The sequence below is a fragment of the Mobula birostris genome, chromosome 19, assembly GCF_030028105.1.
Source record: "Mobula birostris isolate sMobBir1 chromosome 19, sMobBir1.hap1, whole genome shotgun sequence".
In the NCBI taxonomy this organism is placed as follows: domain Eukaryota; kingdom Metazoa; phylum Chordata; class Chondrichthyes; order Myliobatiformes; family Myliobatidae; genus Mobula; species Mobula birostris.
In genome coordinates this window covers 47,101,930-47,118,643 of record NC_092388.1, presented here as the reverse complement: position 1 = coordinate 47,118,643, position 16,714 = coordinate 47,101,930, and the positions used below count along the sequence as shown (strand labels likewise).

The window sequence follows — 16,714 nt, the reverse complement described above, 5'->3', positions numbered from 1 at the left end:
AATAGTTCGATGGTGTATTGAAATCATTCTTGCTTTGGCACAGGGATGTAATTAAACCTTTTGTTTACTAAACCTCGGTTCGTTTTGAAATTTTTCATACTTTTAGTGACATCCAAGTGACAGGTCAGGAGCAGCTCCTACAACAATTAAAGCAATTTGAAGTTGTCACTACCTTGAGTTTGGAGTTGTGACAAATGAAACCAAGCTTAAACTTGGAGTTTATCGTATTGTAGGCATGTGTGATTACCCCATGCAGTCTGAAACCATTACCATACTTGAGTTAATTCAAAACCCAAGATTCGGATACAAAACTTGGCAAATAATCTTATAAATAACTCCGCTACAATAGCGATACTTATCTTTGAGAAAATGATTACTGCAAAGTGTTTCGAGAGGTTTGCATTAAGCAACATGTCTGAAAATATTTATACTACTATCTGAAAGCTACTTTGTTTAAAGATTTATCTCGTGGATGTGATCATAGAAAGTTTGCAATGCTTTTGAATCAAGGACTTGTGTTAAACTGGTAATTCCTTGGTTTGCAGTGACCAAGGTAGTACGGGAATTGATCTCACAGAAGAGATGGAACTCCTTCTTGAAAATTACTACCGACAGGCGGAAGACCTAGCCAATACCACACGGGAGCTGAAGGTGTTAATAGATGATTCTGAAAGCATCATTTTTATCAACTTGGACAGGTTGGTTAATATTAGCAACCCTCCCCTAATTCTGTTTTGCAAGATTATTGGTATCCTACCAATTTTAGAGTCATATTGTCATACAGCACATTTTGCCCTCTTTGTCCATGCGACCTGTCGTACCTACCCAGTTCTATTTACCTGCAGTGGGTCCAAAGCCTTCTATGCCGTGGCAATTTAAGCACCTTGCCTCTGAGATTGGGTGGCGGGGTAGAGATTCGACTTTACCAAAGTAGCTGTAAGGTTCTCCTTTCCCACCCCACCCCACCCACTAGCCTGCAGCTCACCCTTGGGCAAGCTGTAGCATCTGCTTAACCCTCCCCCCCCCCCCCCCAATCAGGGTCACATGAAGCCACAGGAGCAGGTGGTGGATGGTCGTATGAGCAGCCAGTACATATTACAAGTACTGGTTATACGACCACTAACGCCAGGCAGACAATCTCTGAAGGGTATTGATAGTGGCTGGAGTCACCCATCTTGTAAGATGCTGCCCAGTTCAGGGCAATGGCAAACCGCTTCTGTCGAAAACATTTGCCGAGAACAATCATGGTCATGGGAAGACCACGATCGCCTATGTCATACGACATGGCACATAATGAATGGACTTCTGAAATGTCCTGAAAGCATCTGCTGCATCCAGCACTTCTTTGGCCATGAGTTCCAGAGCCCAACTATGCTCTGTATGAAAGCAATACCCCTCAAATCTCCGCAAGTCCTATCTTAAACCAACGCCTTCTTGTCATACATACCCCATGTCATGTGAAGGTGAGTATCACCTGTCTACCCTATCTATGCCCCTCATGTTTTTTTATAAACCTCAGCCTTCTTTGCCCTGGGGAAACACACCCACACTATGCAATCCTTATAATCAAAATGCTCGAGTGCTGACAACAATCTGGCCAGTCTCTCTGCACCCTCTCCCCTACGATCCCATTCTTCCTACAAGATGGTGAACAGAATACTGCAGGTGTGATTTCACCAATGTTTTATAAAGCTGTAAAATGATGTTCCAGCTCTACCATGGCACATGATGGCAAGCAAACTGTATGCTTTCTTCAACACCTTATCCATCAGTACTGTCACTTTCAGTGATCTATGGACGTACCCCTATCTATGAGTCCCTAGGTTCATCAGGAATAAATTCCCTTTGATATTGCTCCACCCAACTTTCCAGATGATTTATATCCTGTAGCCCTGGACAACTTCCTCACGATTTAACGGCACACCAATCTTCATATCATCTGCAAGCTTATTATCCCTCCTACATTCATCCCCAAGCAGTCGATGTACATTACAAACATCACAGGGCCCAGCACCAATCCTTTGTTAACACCACTGGTCACAGACAGCTAATCAGGAAAAGAGCACATCACAGGAACCAGCCTCCACTCTGTTGACTCTGTCAATACAGGTACTTCTCACTGCCTCAGTGAGGCAGCCAGCATAATCAAAGGCCCAACCCACACCAGACATTCTCTCTTCTCCCCTCTCCCATCAGGCAGAAGATACAAAAGCCTGAAAACTCATACCACCAGAATAAAGGACAGCTTCTATCCCTCTGTTAGAGTAGACCTCTTGTAGAATAAGATTCTTGGCCTCACTATTTACAGTACCTCATTATGATCTTGCTTGTTAACTGGCACTGAACTTTCTCAATAGATTTTACTCTCTATTCTACATTGTTATTGTTTTCCCTTATTGTAGCTCAGTGTGTTGTGTAACGATTTGATCTGTATAAACAATATGGAAGATGAGCTTTTCACTGTATCTTGGTACATGTGACAATAATACACCAATACCGAGCAGCCCTCCATCCCCACCTCTCACTGGTATTACTAAACTAATTTGCTATCCTAAATACTATTTCACATAGAACATTTGTGAGTAGGAGTTTGCAAATAAAGTAAAGGATTTGGATGAAATTTTCCAAAAGTAACTTTAAGTGAAATTTAATGGCTAGAGTGTTGTCAATTGCGTGCTTATGTGATTTTAAATTGAAAATTTAAACATAATAAAAGGCTTTTGCTCTGTTTACATATCTGTGTTACAGAATAACTAAAATAAGAATTCATCAAAACTTTATGGAAACATAGTGGGTCAGTAACTATAATATTGAGTTAGTATATCTACCAAAAGTAGCTGATTGTTGCACTGAACTTCAAAGTTAAAAGTGAATTTATTTTCAAAGTATGTATATGTCACCATATACTACCTGAGATTCATTTTCTTGTGGACATACTCAGCAAATCTGTAGAATAGTAATTTTAACAGAATCAATGAATTACTGCCTAACTAGGGACTTGCAGAAGACAACAGTGCAAAAAGAAGAAACAATATATTAATTAATAAATAAACAATAAATATCAAGAACGTGAGATGAAGAGTCCTTGAAATTGAATCCATTGGTTGTGGGAACATTTCAATGATGGGCAGGTGATGTGAAGTTAACCTCTCCAGCCCTTTTTCTTTTCTTTTCAAATCTTTTTATTATTTTTCAAAATAAACACGAGTACATCGAAGTAAACAACACTTACAATGTCTCAAGAAAAAAAACTTTATATAAAGATTGAAAAAATTTTGTGATGTAAAAAAAACCCCTACTAAGCAAGAAAAGTGGGGAAAAATAAAAATCCCATTAGGGGTTCAACCCCAGAGCCATGCGTCATATATAAAGCTTCTAAAGATAAACATCAAACCGCCAGCAAAAAAAATGTACCAAAAAAATTTACAATTAGATCGTGGAGAATCCATCAGTTAACTCAAATGATAATAATGAGCAAATGAACCCCATCTTTTCTCAAAATCAAACATAGGTTCAAAGGTTCGACTTCTAATTTTCTCCAAACTAAGACATTGCTTCACTTGAGAGGACCATTGTGACAAAGTGGGAGCCGTTGTATCCTTCCACTTCAACAAAATGGCCCTCCTAGCTATCAATCTCCAGCCCTTTTTAACCTCTGTTATACCCCACTCTCCTTGGATACTGGTGATATTTTTGCATCTCTTCAGCTTTCCTCACCAGCACTGCTTTTGCCATCAGTTATATGAATCATGAAATAAGGTAGTTCTGATGCTCATTTCCAGCCCTCTTCTTGGAGCAAACACTTGGTCAATGCCATCTCTCAAACCCTCCCACCTGGTCATGTCTGCCCCCACACCTCTCCCTCTCCTTCACCTCACACCAGTCCTCGTGTCTCCTTTTCAGCTCTCGTTTTCCCTCCTTCCACTTCTGCAAAGTTCTTGGGTTACAGATGTTGGTTTTAAAACAAAAAAAAATTACGCATGTTTATGATCAGTTCTTAACTTGAGTGGTAATGTATTGCTTTCTTAAAGCATAAAGCTTGGTTTCAAATTTTTGAATAGCTGAATTGAAAAACCTGTTTAAAAAAAAGACTGACAACAACCTGATGCCACTGTGTGTGTTTTACTGTAGAGCTTGCTCCTGTCGGAATCAGTGGGTGTGCACTATTAATTTTGGTTTTCCGCAGCCATCGTAATGTGATGATGCGCTTGAACCTCCAGCTGACAATGGGAACATTTTCAGTTTCTCTTTTTGGAATTGTTGGAGTTGCCTTTGGCATGAATTTGGAATCCTCCTTTGAAGAGGTGAGACTGATTTGATGACATCACCAATAAACAGGAATGGGCGGCTGTGGAGAGTCACAATGTTACCACCCAGCCAGGTTAATTTTCATTCAGTGTGACATTGCCGACAGATCAGAGAATTGGGTGTAATATGGGCATTCTTTCCTCCCTGTAATCACGTCTGAGAATTTGTAGTGGATTTGTAGGACTAACTCTGAAGAGGAAGATGCTGCTTTTACTTCTGCCTTACAAATATTTAATAAATCTTAGTTTCTAGCCTGGTCAGTCTGCATTTTAAGTTCATTCTGGGAACAATTGTCTCTATTATAAATAAAAGCAAAAAATGCTAGAAACACAGCAAGTCAGGCAGCACTTGTAGAAAGCAAGAGCAGGATTTAATGAAGACACAAGAGACTGCAAATGCTTTCATCAGAGCAATTTTCTATTGTACACTTTCAGGACCCCAGGTTCTTCTGGTTGATAACAGGAATAATGTTTCTAGGGAGCGGATTAATGTGGCGACGCCTTCTATCGTTTCTGGGCCAGCACCTGGAGCCTCCAGCACCCCCATCGGTATGCCTCAGTTCTATCGTTTCATTCCAGGAGGAGATCTTTCAGCTCACTGTCAGCGTTCCATCAGTTTGGGAGCCAGCCATTCTACCAGACCCCACTTTCTCAAAAACTACAAATTCCATAAGACCAAAGATACAGGAGCAGATTCAAGCTATTTGGCTTTCAGGTCTGCTCCACCATTCTATCATAGCTGATTTATCATCTCTCTCAACCCCATTCTCCTGTCTTCTCCCCATAACATTTGATGCCCTTACTAATTAAGAAGCTATCAACCTCTGTTGTAAATATACCCGGAGACCGTATAGCCATATGTGGCAACGAGCTCCACAGACTTGCCAGCCTCTAGCTAAAGAAATTCCTCTTCATCTCTGGTCTAATGGGATGTTCCCTCTATTCTGAGGCTGTGCACTCTAGTCCTAGTTCTAAAGCAATTCTTTGCTTGAAAGTGCAGCATAAGTGTGTTTTCCTATTGAAATTCACTATTGAATCAGTCTCTAGCATTCCCTTCACCTGGTGTATTTCAATATGTCAATTGTACAGAAACTGCTAAACAGAATGTTAATGCCTGGTGCAATCATTTTTGCAAAAGTATAATTGAAGTGAGAGCATTCAAATGTACCTGCATTCTCGGGTAATCAATAAGTTGCAGTGTCAAAAATTGTAACTTCCTACTTTGGGAGTGTTTTTGATATTTATTGTTGGGTATGGAACCACTAACAAGATCAGCATTTATTGGCCAGCCTTAGCTGCCAATGAGAATGGGGCAAGTTACGTTAGTGAGCCACTGGAGATCACGTGATGCTAGTAGTGCACTACGTATTGAAATCTACATCAGCAGTTTTCGATGATGGTCTCATTTGATGTATCTAAGTCAACTACATTTTCATTTTGTTATTTCCAGCCTAAGATTTATTTAGATATGATTACGTTCTCTGATGTGGATGTTATAACACTGAGAATTTGCACATCTTCATGTTATAACGGAGTACTTTCAAGTCGTCGGCATCAGGTTAAGGTGCTTTTTTACATGTCCCCAAGGATCAGTGAAAACCCCAGCCCTTCCTTACAGAAATAGAGTAGACTGCTATTCTCATTGACACTGTTCTGGGCAGCTTTACCCACAGTTCTGGGTGTCTAAATTATGGATTGTCCTTCTCCAAATTAAATTGAGGATATGTCAACAATATATTTTTATACTTTATACTTTATTGTCACCAAACAATTGGTACTGGAACGTACAATCATCACAGCGATATTTGATTCTGCGCTTCACGCTCCCTGGAGTACAAATTGATAGTAAATATTAAAAATTTAAATTATAAATCATAAATAGAAAATGGAAAAGGGAAAGTGAGGTAGTGCAAAAAAACCGAGAGGCAGGTCCGTATATTTGGAGGGTACAGCCCAGATCCGGGTCAGGATCCGTTCAGCAGTCTTATCACAGTTGGAAAGAAGCTGTTCCCAAATCTGGCAGTACTAGTCTTCAAGCTCCTGAGCCTTCTCCCGGAGGGAAGAGGGACGAAAAGTGTGTTAGCTGGTTGGGTCGTGTCCTTGATTATAATAATTATCTACCCAGTGACTATGGGGTGTCCAGGGAGGGGTAGCTCCTCTGGTGAAGGAGGTTGCCATGTCCATTTGGAACAGTTCACTCGCCTTTGGTCCCCACCAGATACTCAGCTCCCACCTGTGGCTCCAAGTAGCTGTTTGCATGTAACAGCAGCCACACCCCAGTAAAGCACTCAACAGGCGGGTTGAACCGGGTGAGTACAGCCGGTGGCCTCATACCTGGTGAGGTAGGGACATGCCTATACTAGCATGCAGAGCTCCAGTGGACTGGAGGGATGGGATTGACAGTGAGAGCCAACAGCCAGGAAGGCGGTATTACAATATTTCATGGAGAGCGGAGGCCATGGCGAGGGATAGAGATCGTCTTGGCTATCCAGTGCAACCCCAGCCTGTAACGCTTCTTCATACCACTTGTCCTGTACATATGAGGTCGAGAGTGGAGCTGCCCCAGTGCAATGGCTTCCTGTTTAGAAACTTGTACAGGTTTCCTGCCACTGTTGGACATGATGGACAACTACCAATAATGCACCAAGCCACTAGTTCCCATGGTGTATAAAGGTTTGATTATTTAACTACACATTACTAATTTAATTGTGACCACCTTAGGTTTTGTGCCTTTGTAAGCAAATGAAAAAGGTGGATTTAAACTGCCCGCTTATCAACTAATCAGAAGCCACCTTTGTTGTTCTAGATGCCGTCTATCTTGAAAAGATCGCAACTGCTGGGTGGTAAAGCTGACATGAGGCATGGTTCAAAATTATAGACGTCAAGTCAACACATCGATGATGAACTCTGGAAGCTAAGTCCGGTAGAACCAGACTAGAGGCGTAATCCAGCACAACTCGTGAATAGCAGTTCAACTTAGTAAATAAGTTATGTTCATATTGCGGATTGAACTACCAATATTCTGAGTTAATACATACATGTCAACAGTGTGAAAAATTTCCAGCCTGTCTCCATCATCATATTACATTGGAGTTTAGAAGTCTTTGAATGTTGGAGGCATGAGAGACAAAACAATTAATTACACAAAAGCAATAGTAATGCATTGTCTACATATGGTTGGCTTAATGCTTCCTGTAGCCATGCATTCCACTAATTATGGATAAAACTATGTCGACATTCTTATTTATTATATCACGATAACTTGTGGCAGTGGACTTTGGAACCTCTTAGCTAAGAGTACAGATAGATGATTTGCACTCTAGTATTACAAAAAAAATAGTGGAGTTGTCAATTGTTGGCTTTAGGAAATATTATCATTCCCAGTCCCACACCTTAATTTAATTTATTCCATTCCACTAAGAAAATAATAGTTTCCATTTATCATTTGGCTCTGTAGCATAAGGGATTAGGAAGTTGATGCTAGTGGATTTGGGTAAACCCACTGCATTTAATAGAGTTTTAAATCTTGAAGAATGACTAAACAAACTGCAAACCAGTGCAAGAAAATGTTTTCATGCCACTCTGTAGAAGAACACAGGCCACATAAACAATACTCGGTCAGTAATGGAAATGTTTACAAATTCATAAAGTATGGATTAATGAACCACTTTTGAGGTTTTGTGTCATTTTGGGTAGACGGGGCCATGCCATCTCAAGGCCGTGCATTAATGCAACACAGAAGGAGGCCTTTCAGATCATTGTTTCTGTGATAGCGTATCAGCAGTTATTTCTGTTATCTCTTTTCCTGCAGCCAGACTTCTCTATCAAGTACTTATCCAATTCCCTTTCAAAGGTTAATGCTAAATCAACTTCCCTCACACATTTAGGCAGCTGATTTCAGGCCAGAGTATATTTATGCTGGGGCAGAGGGAATAAAATCCTCTAACTCAATTTCAGTGCCTTTGTGAATTATTTTAATTCTGTCTTCTCATTACTGATCTTCGAAGAAAAGACAGTTTCTTCTGCCTTTCTGGACGAAGGCCTTTCATAATTTTGAACAGATGTTGTAAATCTGTTAAATTCCTGTCAAAAGAGTGTAAAATGGTGTGGACCACAAGGCCTGCAGTGTGCTGTAATGCTGTCTAAAATACAGGAACAAGTTGCACAGCTTATATTCCTCTTATCATGGATAACTAAATGCTTCAATCAAATGTACAGATTGATAAAATAATTCAGTTAGATAGATAACAACTACTTTCCCTGTCAGCTGAATCCAGAGCAAACAAGTTTAAACTTTAAAATAGGGTTACATAATTCAGGAAAGAATTCAGAAAGCAAGTTGTCCTACAAAGGGGGCAGATGTCTAATTCTGATTGGCTGATTGCACTTTCACATCAGAAAATGTCTAGAGATTAATATAGTGGAATCGATGACTGGAAACATTATAGAACCACATTTTGGCATCCATCCCGACTTATAATGATTGCATCATGCTTTTGTTGACCCGATTAAAAGTCAATTATGAGGGCCTACCTTTACAGAATTGTTATGGATGTTGTTGCATTAGAAGTTTTTCAAAGGGATAATTTAAAAGAGAAATGGGGACCTAAAGTTCAATGATTTTATTTGAATTTCAATTTCTGATCTTTCAATTTATTTACAAAGTCAATCTTTTGTGGAAAGGCATATGGAATTTAATGATTTTCTTGTTAAGAGTTGTAGGTGAATGATATCACAAGCTTTATTTTTCTCTTTCATATATCTGTGTATTTTCTTACCTTATTGTGAGACACTGGCTTTGTTGCGTGATTGGACTCTGAATTATTATCCTGTAACAAACAGGGATGTACTTCAGTCAACTGTGTAGATAGAACATTTAAGAAAACATTAACAATAATGTTTAAAAAGTCCACATCTTGACCAACTTAATGAATCCAAAGGTGAGGGCTATTGGATTGTACTTTGTATAGAGTAAGTTCTTAGCACACAAAACTGTTGTCTATGATGGAGCATTTCAGAACAGCACAGCAACAGGTCCTTTTGACCATCAAGAATTATTACAGCCCATCACTTCCCCCTGTTTTCCCTCCTCATTCCCTTTCTTCCATTGTACACCATCCTCTCCCATTAGATTCCTTCCTTACCTCTTCCACCTATCACCGCCCAGCTTCTTACTTCATCCCCCATCCCCCCACCTCACCTATCACCTGCCAATTTGTAGTCTTTTCTCTCCCCGCCACCACCTTATTCTGGCTTTTGCCGCTGTCCTTTCCAATCCGAATGCGGGGTCTCAGCCCGAATCATTGATTGTTTATTCCCCTCCATGGCTGCTGCCTGCTGTCCTCCAGCATTTTGTGGCTGCTGATCTATACACAGGCACTGCGTTCCGCCTTCCAGCCACCCGTGGGTGCAGAGGTCCCCACTCAGCTGCTCTGTAAATTCCTGACCCCTTATCCTAAAATGTAGACTAATGCAGTACAGCAACAGGCCCATCAGTCCACGGTGTCTGTGCTGACCCTGATGTCAATTTAGGCTGAATGTGGTCGGTATCCTTCAAACCCCTGTTCGAGTGCCTGGCTAAATGTCTCCTGGTTGTTCAAAGTGAACTTATTCTCAAAGTCTGTATACATTTCCAAACACTACACTGAGATTCATCTTCTTGCAGGCATTCACAGTGGAACAAAGAAGTACAATACAATGAAAAACTACACACAAAGACTGACAAGCCACCGATATGCATAAGGTGGCAAGCTGTGCAAACATATAAATAAATAATGACAGCATGAGTTGTGAAGTACATAGGTTGTGTACAGTGATTAGTTTAGTATTGTGTGTGGTGAGTGAAGTTGGCCATGCTGGTTCAGGACCCTGATGGTTGAAGGGTAATAGCTGTTCCTGAACCTGATGGATGGGACCTAAGACTCCAGTAATTTTGGGAGCAGCAGGAAGAGAGTGTAGACCGGATAGTGGGGGCTCCTTGATGATGGACGCTGCTTTCTAGTGGCAGCGTTCTGTAGATGTGCTCAATAGTGGGGAGGACTTTTCCTGTGATGAACTGGACTATATCCACCACTTTTTGTAAGCTTTTCAATTCACGGTCACTGGTGCTTCCATCCCAGTGATGCAACCAGTCAGGATACTTTTAAACTGAATCTATAGAGTTTTGTCAAGAGTTTTAGATGATGTGCTGAATCTGCGTAAACTAAGAAAGTAAAGACACTGCTGTGTTTTCTTTGAAATGGCACATACATGCTGGTCCCAGGACAATGCTCTAATATGATAACACCCAAGAATTTACAGTTACTGAGCCTCTTCCCCCACCAATCCCCTAATGAACCTGGGTCATAGGCCCCCAGTTCCTTCCTGGTCAATATTCAGCTCTTTAGTTTTGCTGGCATTGACTGAGAGATTGTTGCGGCACCATTGAACCGGATTTTCAATCTCCCTCTTTGGCTGATTCATCACCACATTTGATTCAGCCATCAGCAAACTTAATTATGGCATTGGAGCTGCACTTAGCCTCACAATCGTAAGTATAAAACCAGTAGAGCGGGGTCTAAGCACACAGCCCTGTTTTGTACCTGTGCTGATGGAGATCATGGAGGAGATGTTGCTACCAATCTGTACTAACTGGGGTCTGCAAGTGAAGAAATCGAGGATCCAGTTACACAAGGAGATATCGAGCCCTGGGTCTTGGAACCTATTGATTAGTTTTGAGGAGATGATAGTGTTGAATGCTGAGCAGTAGTCAATGAGGAGCATCCTGATGTATGCATCTTCATTGTCCAGGTGCTCTGCAGCAGAGCGGAGGGCCAATGCAATGGCATCGGCTGTTGACCTGTTGTGATGGTTGGCAAATTAGAGTGGATCCAAATCACTCCCCAGGTGGAAGTGGATAGGGTTCATGACCAACGTCTCAAACTACTTCATCACAGTGGATGCAAATACCACTGGATGATAGACATTGAGGCAGGTCACCACATTCTTGGGCACCAGTGTGATTCAAGCCTGCTTGAAGCAGGTGGGTACGTCAGACTGCCGAAGCGAGAGGTTAAAGATGTCAGTAAACTCTCCAGCCAGTTGATTAGCACAGGTCTTTAGTACTTGGCCAGATGCTTTCTGTGGGCTCACTCTCTAGAGAGATGCTCTTACATTGGCCTCAATGACTGAAATCACGGTTGTCGAGGACTTTGGGAATTTGTGAAGGTTCCTCCATGTCTTGTCAGTCAAAGCAAGCATGAAAGGCATTCAGCTCACCTGGAAGTGATGCAAATTGTCTACCCTATGACCTCTACATTTATATAACTCTGGGAAAGACTCACATTACCTACCCGATCTATAACAACACATGAGGGTGCATATAGTGCAATATGGAGCGACAAACAAAATCAGTGTGTCAGGCAGCACTTCTGGGGACACTATAGTCACTTTGCATCACATTTAAATTGATATCACAGTCGGCACTGGATCAAAGGGTTGCTCACTAGGCTGTATTGTTCTATGGTTTAGGGTAAGGGATCAGGAGTTTAGAGAATAGCTGAGAAATAATTTATTCACACAGAAGGTGCTTTAGATCTGTCCAAATAAAGGGTTTCAAGCCAAAACGCTGACTGCCAATTACCCCCCACAGATGATGCAAAATAACTGGAGTTCTTCCAGTTTTTTGTTTGTCACTCTCTCTGTGCATCTCATAATTCTGAATACCTCATTCAACCATAACCAATATCCTCCCAGACCGCTCCCTCTGGCCTTTTCCACCCAAAGGCCTTCTGAGAAGCTGGAGGAACCCTGACGAAGAGCCTCGACCCAAAGTGACGACTATCTATTTCTCTGTCCTTCCCAGCCCATGCACTTGCTGGTCAGGAGAACCCTCTCCCTGGGCTCCCCGAGCTCCCCGAGCCCTGTTTTGCTGGCACTTGTGCAAGGTCAATGCCAAATGTTGTAGGGGTGACACCAAGCTGACATCCCTGGCCCCCTTTACCCCACTCAGACCCCAGAACTCAGAGATCCTGTGGCACCGCCGTGTCCTGGTCACCCTCACGGGAGCTGGCTGGTGACCCACTCTCCCGTTTTGCTGCTGAGGCAGGGGGAGAGGTGGGACCAAGAGTCTTAATCCTTATCCAGAATAGAAAAAGGCCCTTCAGCCCGAGTGGTTCATGCCAACTGACCAAAACACCCATCTAATGTAGATCCACTTACCCTGAGTTGATCCATATCTTTACTACCCATTTATTTATCCAAATGCCTTTTAAATATTGGGTGAGACTAGAACTGGAGGACATAGGTTAAGGGTGAAATATTTAAGGGGAACTCAGAGTGTGAAAGGAGCTGCCGGCTGAAATGGTGGATGGGGGTTTGATTTCAACATTTAAGAGAAGTTTGGATAGGTACATGGACTGGAGGGCTTTGGTCCGGGTGCGGGTTGACGGGACTAGCCAGGACAGTAGTTTGGCACGGACTAGATGGGCCAAAGGGCCTGTTTCTGTGCTGTGATGGTCTATGATTCTCCACAGAGGCTGCCCGAGTTGTTTAAATGCTCTAGATTTCCGGCGTGTGCAAGGAAGAGACCTAGTGTCTGCGGCAATGCATGGGCGGTATTGGTTGGGTGAGGTGGGCGGTGCTGCCGTTGCGTGATCGTCCGCTTGTGCTGCGGGGGGGCGGTCGCTGTTCGCCGCCGTCCAGTAGCGGCAATGTTACGGCGGGGTTGCTGGAAAATGTTGTCGGCCGTCCAGTGTCAAGCCCAGGTCTGCTCGACCTTGGCAGGCTCGGCGCTGCTGCGCCCACAGGCTTACATCGGCGGGCGCTGGCTGGAGGCGGAAAGCGCCGGCGTGTTCGCCGTGCAGGATCCGGCCAGTGGAAAACAGCTGGCGACGGTGGCGGACTGCGGGCCGCGGGACGCCAGGACCGCGGTGAAGGCGGCGTACGAAGCCCTGCCCGGCTGGAGAGCAGCTACCAGCAAGGTGAGCTCCGGAGCCGGGGGTAGGCGGTACAACGAGCGGCACCGGGCCGCCGGGAACAAGGGGAGCCGGCTCTGGGCAGCGGTCTGCATGGAGAAGCTGGTGCTGGCCAGTGCCTGGATGGCGGGTTGCTGTCTGGTTGGGAGTCGCTGAGCACTGGACAGCAGTCTGGGTAGGGGCAAGAGGCCGGTGGGCAGGGGCCTGGATAGGGGCAGAAGGGCAGCCGGCTGATTGGTATCGGTCTGTGTGGGGGCTGGTGTCGCTGGGAGTATAAGGTCTGAAGGAACTGAGTGCTCTTGAAGGATAAGTGTCTGGGTGTCTCTGAATCGGGATGAGGATGTATCCAGGGAGTCCTAGGTCTGGAGGTATTTTAGGTGTACCTGTGTCAGGGAATCGGTGTATTACTGTCACATGTGCTGAGGTACAGTGGAAAGCTTGCAGGTCATTTCATTACAACAGTGCATTGAGGTAGTACACAGTAAAACATTAATAGACCGTAGGATAAAGTGTAACAGCTACAATGGAAGTCCAGCGCATTAAGATCAAGGCCAGGACGAGGTAGATTGTGATGTCAGGAGTTCTTACCATGCTTGAATTAGTCACGGAATGCGTATATAAATTCAATTAATTAAATAATCATGAAGTATGAACATAGTAAGTAAAATCCCTTTGCTTTTTTAAAGTGGCTTAGCTAGACATTTAGTTGTGTCAGAAAATATAATGATAGAATGAGCTGTCAGGAGCTGTTCATTGTACGTTGTGCTTCTGTGTATTTTAGTGGACCTGCCGTTATCATTGTGCAGCTAAGTAGCAAGGTTCTTATCTAACATGGACATGTGGAGATTGAGGGTGGTGAATGGAAGGATGTTCCACCTATAAAAAGGCGGGAAAATGGCTGAACCCGGTTGACTAGCTCAGAGGACCATCAACGGCTTTAAATGCATCAGGTGTGAGGCAGCAGTTCCACTTGGTGAAATACAGTGGCAGCAGCTGATCTATTTAACATACAACTCGGTAGCGCCAGCTAGTGGACCTGTTGCAATGCAGCTTCAGTGACCTGGATGCAGTCTGCACCTCCAGTGCTGTGCCTGTTAGTGTTGACCTCTGACTGCTAGTATTGACTCCAGTTTCCTCCCAGATCCCAACGACATGCAGGTTAATTCTAGTGTAGCTTTGGGCAGGTGCAGGAGGTTGATTTTTAAAAAAGTTGGAAGAATAAATTGTGGAGGATTCATGTGAATGGATGCTTAATGGTTAGTATAAGCTGAATGGGCTGAAGGGCCTGTTTCTGTGCTGTATGATTCTACAATACAAAATAAATCAGTTAGTTAAAAACTTCACACGATCCGGATCTTTTCAATTATTTCAGGTTCCCTGGCCCCCGTCATCTTATGCATTCCAGTCCCTATACACCTCCAGGAGGGCATCAAAACTCTCTGTTTCTTTCTGGACACCATACCCAGCCAGTTCCCCGCCACCACCATTCTCCTCCACCTAGTGGAACTTGTCCTCACTCTGAATAATTTCTTCTTTGGCTCCTCCCATTACCTTCAATCAAAAGGTGTAGCCATGAGCACTCACATGGGTCCCAGCTATGCCTGCCTGCCTGTTGGCTACGTGGAACAGTCTGTTACAAGCCTACACTGGTGACCATCTCACACTTTTCCTATGCTACATCGAGGACTGCATTGATGCTGCTTCCTGCCCCCATGTGGAATTTGTCAACTTCATCCACCTTGCCTCCAACTTCCACCCTGCCCCCAAATTTACCTGGTCCATTTCTAACACCTCCCTTCTCTCAATTCCTCCATCTCCGCCACATCTGCTGTCAGGATGAGGCTTTTCATTCCAGAACAAAGGAGATGTCCTCCTTCAAAGAAAAGTGTTTCCTTTCTTCCACCATCAACACCGCCCTCAACCGCATCTCTTCCATTTCACGCACGCCTGCTCTCACCCCATCCTCCCGCCACCTTACCAGGGATAGGGTTCCTCTTGTCCTCACCTACCACCCCACCAGCCCCCGCATCCAGCACATAATTTTCCGCAACTTCTGCCATCTCCAATGCGATCCCACCACCGAGCACATCTTTTCCTCCCCCCACCTTCTGCTTTCTGCAGGGAACCCTCCCCACGCGATTCCCTTGTCCATTTGTCCGCCCCTTCTGATCTCCCTGCTGGCACTTATCCTTGCAAGCAGAATAAATGCTACACCTGCCCCTACGTCACATCCCTCACCACCATTCAGGGCCCCAAACAGTTCTTCCAGGTGAGGCGACACTTCACCCATGAGTCTGTTGGGGGACATATACTGTGCCTGGTGAAACATAGAAATCTATAGCACATTACAGGCCCTTCGGCCCATCATGTTGTGCCGACCATGTAGCCTACTCTAGAAGCTGTCTAAAATTTCCCTACTGCATAACCCTCTACTTTTCTAAGCTCCATGTACCTCTCTAAGAGTCTCTCAAAAGACCCTTTTGTATCCACCTCTACCACTTTCACTGGCAGTGCATTCTACACACCCACAATGCACTGTGTGGAAAAACTTACTTCTGACATCCCCATTGTACCTACTTCCAACACCTTAAAACTATGTATGCCCCCTCGTGTTAGCCATTTCAGCCCTGGGAAAAAGTCTTTGGCTATCCACACAATTAGTGCCTCTCATCATCTTGTACACTTCTATCAGGCCATCTCTCATCCTCCGTCACTCCAAGGAAAAAAGGCCAAGTTCACTCAATCTATTCTCGTAAAGTATGCTCTCCAATCCAGATAACAACCTTATAAATCTCCTCTGCACTCTTTCTATAGTATCCACATCCTTCCTGTAGTGAGGTGACCAGAACTGAACACAATACTCCAAGTGGGATCTAACTAAGGTCTTGTATATCTGTAACATTACTTCATGGCTCTTGAACTCAGTCCCATGGTTGATGAAGGCTATCACACCATACACCTTCTTAACGACACTGTCAACCTGTGCAGCAGCTTTGAGTATCCTATGGACATGGAACTCAAGATCTCTCTTATCCTCCACACTGTCAAGAGTCTTACCATTAATATTATATTCTGTCTTTAAATCTGACCTGCCGAAATTAACCACTTCACATTTATCTGGGTTGAACTCCATCTGCCACTTCCACTTCCCAGTCCAGTTCTACACCCTATCGATGTCCCACTGTAACCTCTGACAACCCTCCAGACTATCCACAACACCCCCAACTTTTGTGTCATCAGCAAAATTACTAACCCACCCTCTACTTCCTCATCCAGATCATAGTGATTTTTATAAAAGAGCAGAACAGATCTGTGCAGAACACCACTGGTCACCATCCTCCATGCAGTATACAAACCATCCACAACCACCCTTTGCCTTCTGTGGTCAAACCAATTCTGGATCCACAAAGCAAGGTCTCCTTGGATCTCATGCCTTGTTACTTTCTGAATGAG

The 16,714-nt window shown here is 43.7% G+C and overlaps 2 protein-coding genes across 6 annotated transcripts in view; both read left to right on the top strand.

The window, feature by feature from the left end:
- mrs2 (magnesium transporter MRS2) overlaps window positions 1-8,905 on the top strand; it is a 34,400-nt gene extending 25,495 nt beyond the window's left edge. For 2 of the 5 annotated variants that reach the window (XM_072283556.1, XM_072283554.1), the window contains 4 exons: window positions 546-698; window positions 4,187-4,304; window positions 4,743-4,856; window positions 7,114-8,905. In XM_072283556.1, the coding sequence (XP_072139657.1) occupies window positions 546-698; window positions 4,187-4,304; window positions 4,743-4,856; window positions 7,114-7,185 (457 nt within the window). In that variant the 3' untranslated portion in view covers window positions 7,186-8,905. Of the gene's footprint in view, window positions 1-545; window positions 699-4,131; window positions 4,305-4,742; window positions 4,857-7,113 lie in introns of those variants that run through there. The other 3 variants (XR_011889751.1, XR_011889752.1, XM_072283557.1) reach the window with 3 other exon arrangements.
- Window positions 8,906-12,956: 4,051 nt separating this feature from the next.
- aldh5a1 (aldehyde dehydrogenase 5 family, member A1 (succinate-semialdehyde dehydrogenase)) overlaps window positions 12,957-16,714 on the top strand; it is a 32,429-nt gene continuing 28,671 nt past the window's right edge. Inside the window, exon 1 of the mRNA XM_072283553.1 lies at window positions 12,957-13,267. Within this exon, the coding sequence (XP_072139654.1) occupies window positions 12,998-13,267 (270 nt within the window). The 5' untranslated portion in view covers window positions 12,957-12,997. The remainder of the gene's footprint in view (window positions 13,268-16,714) is intronic.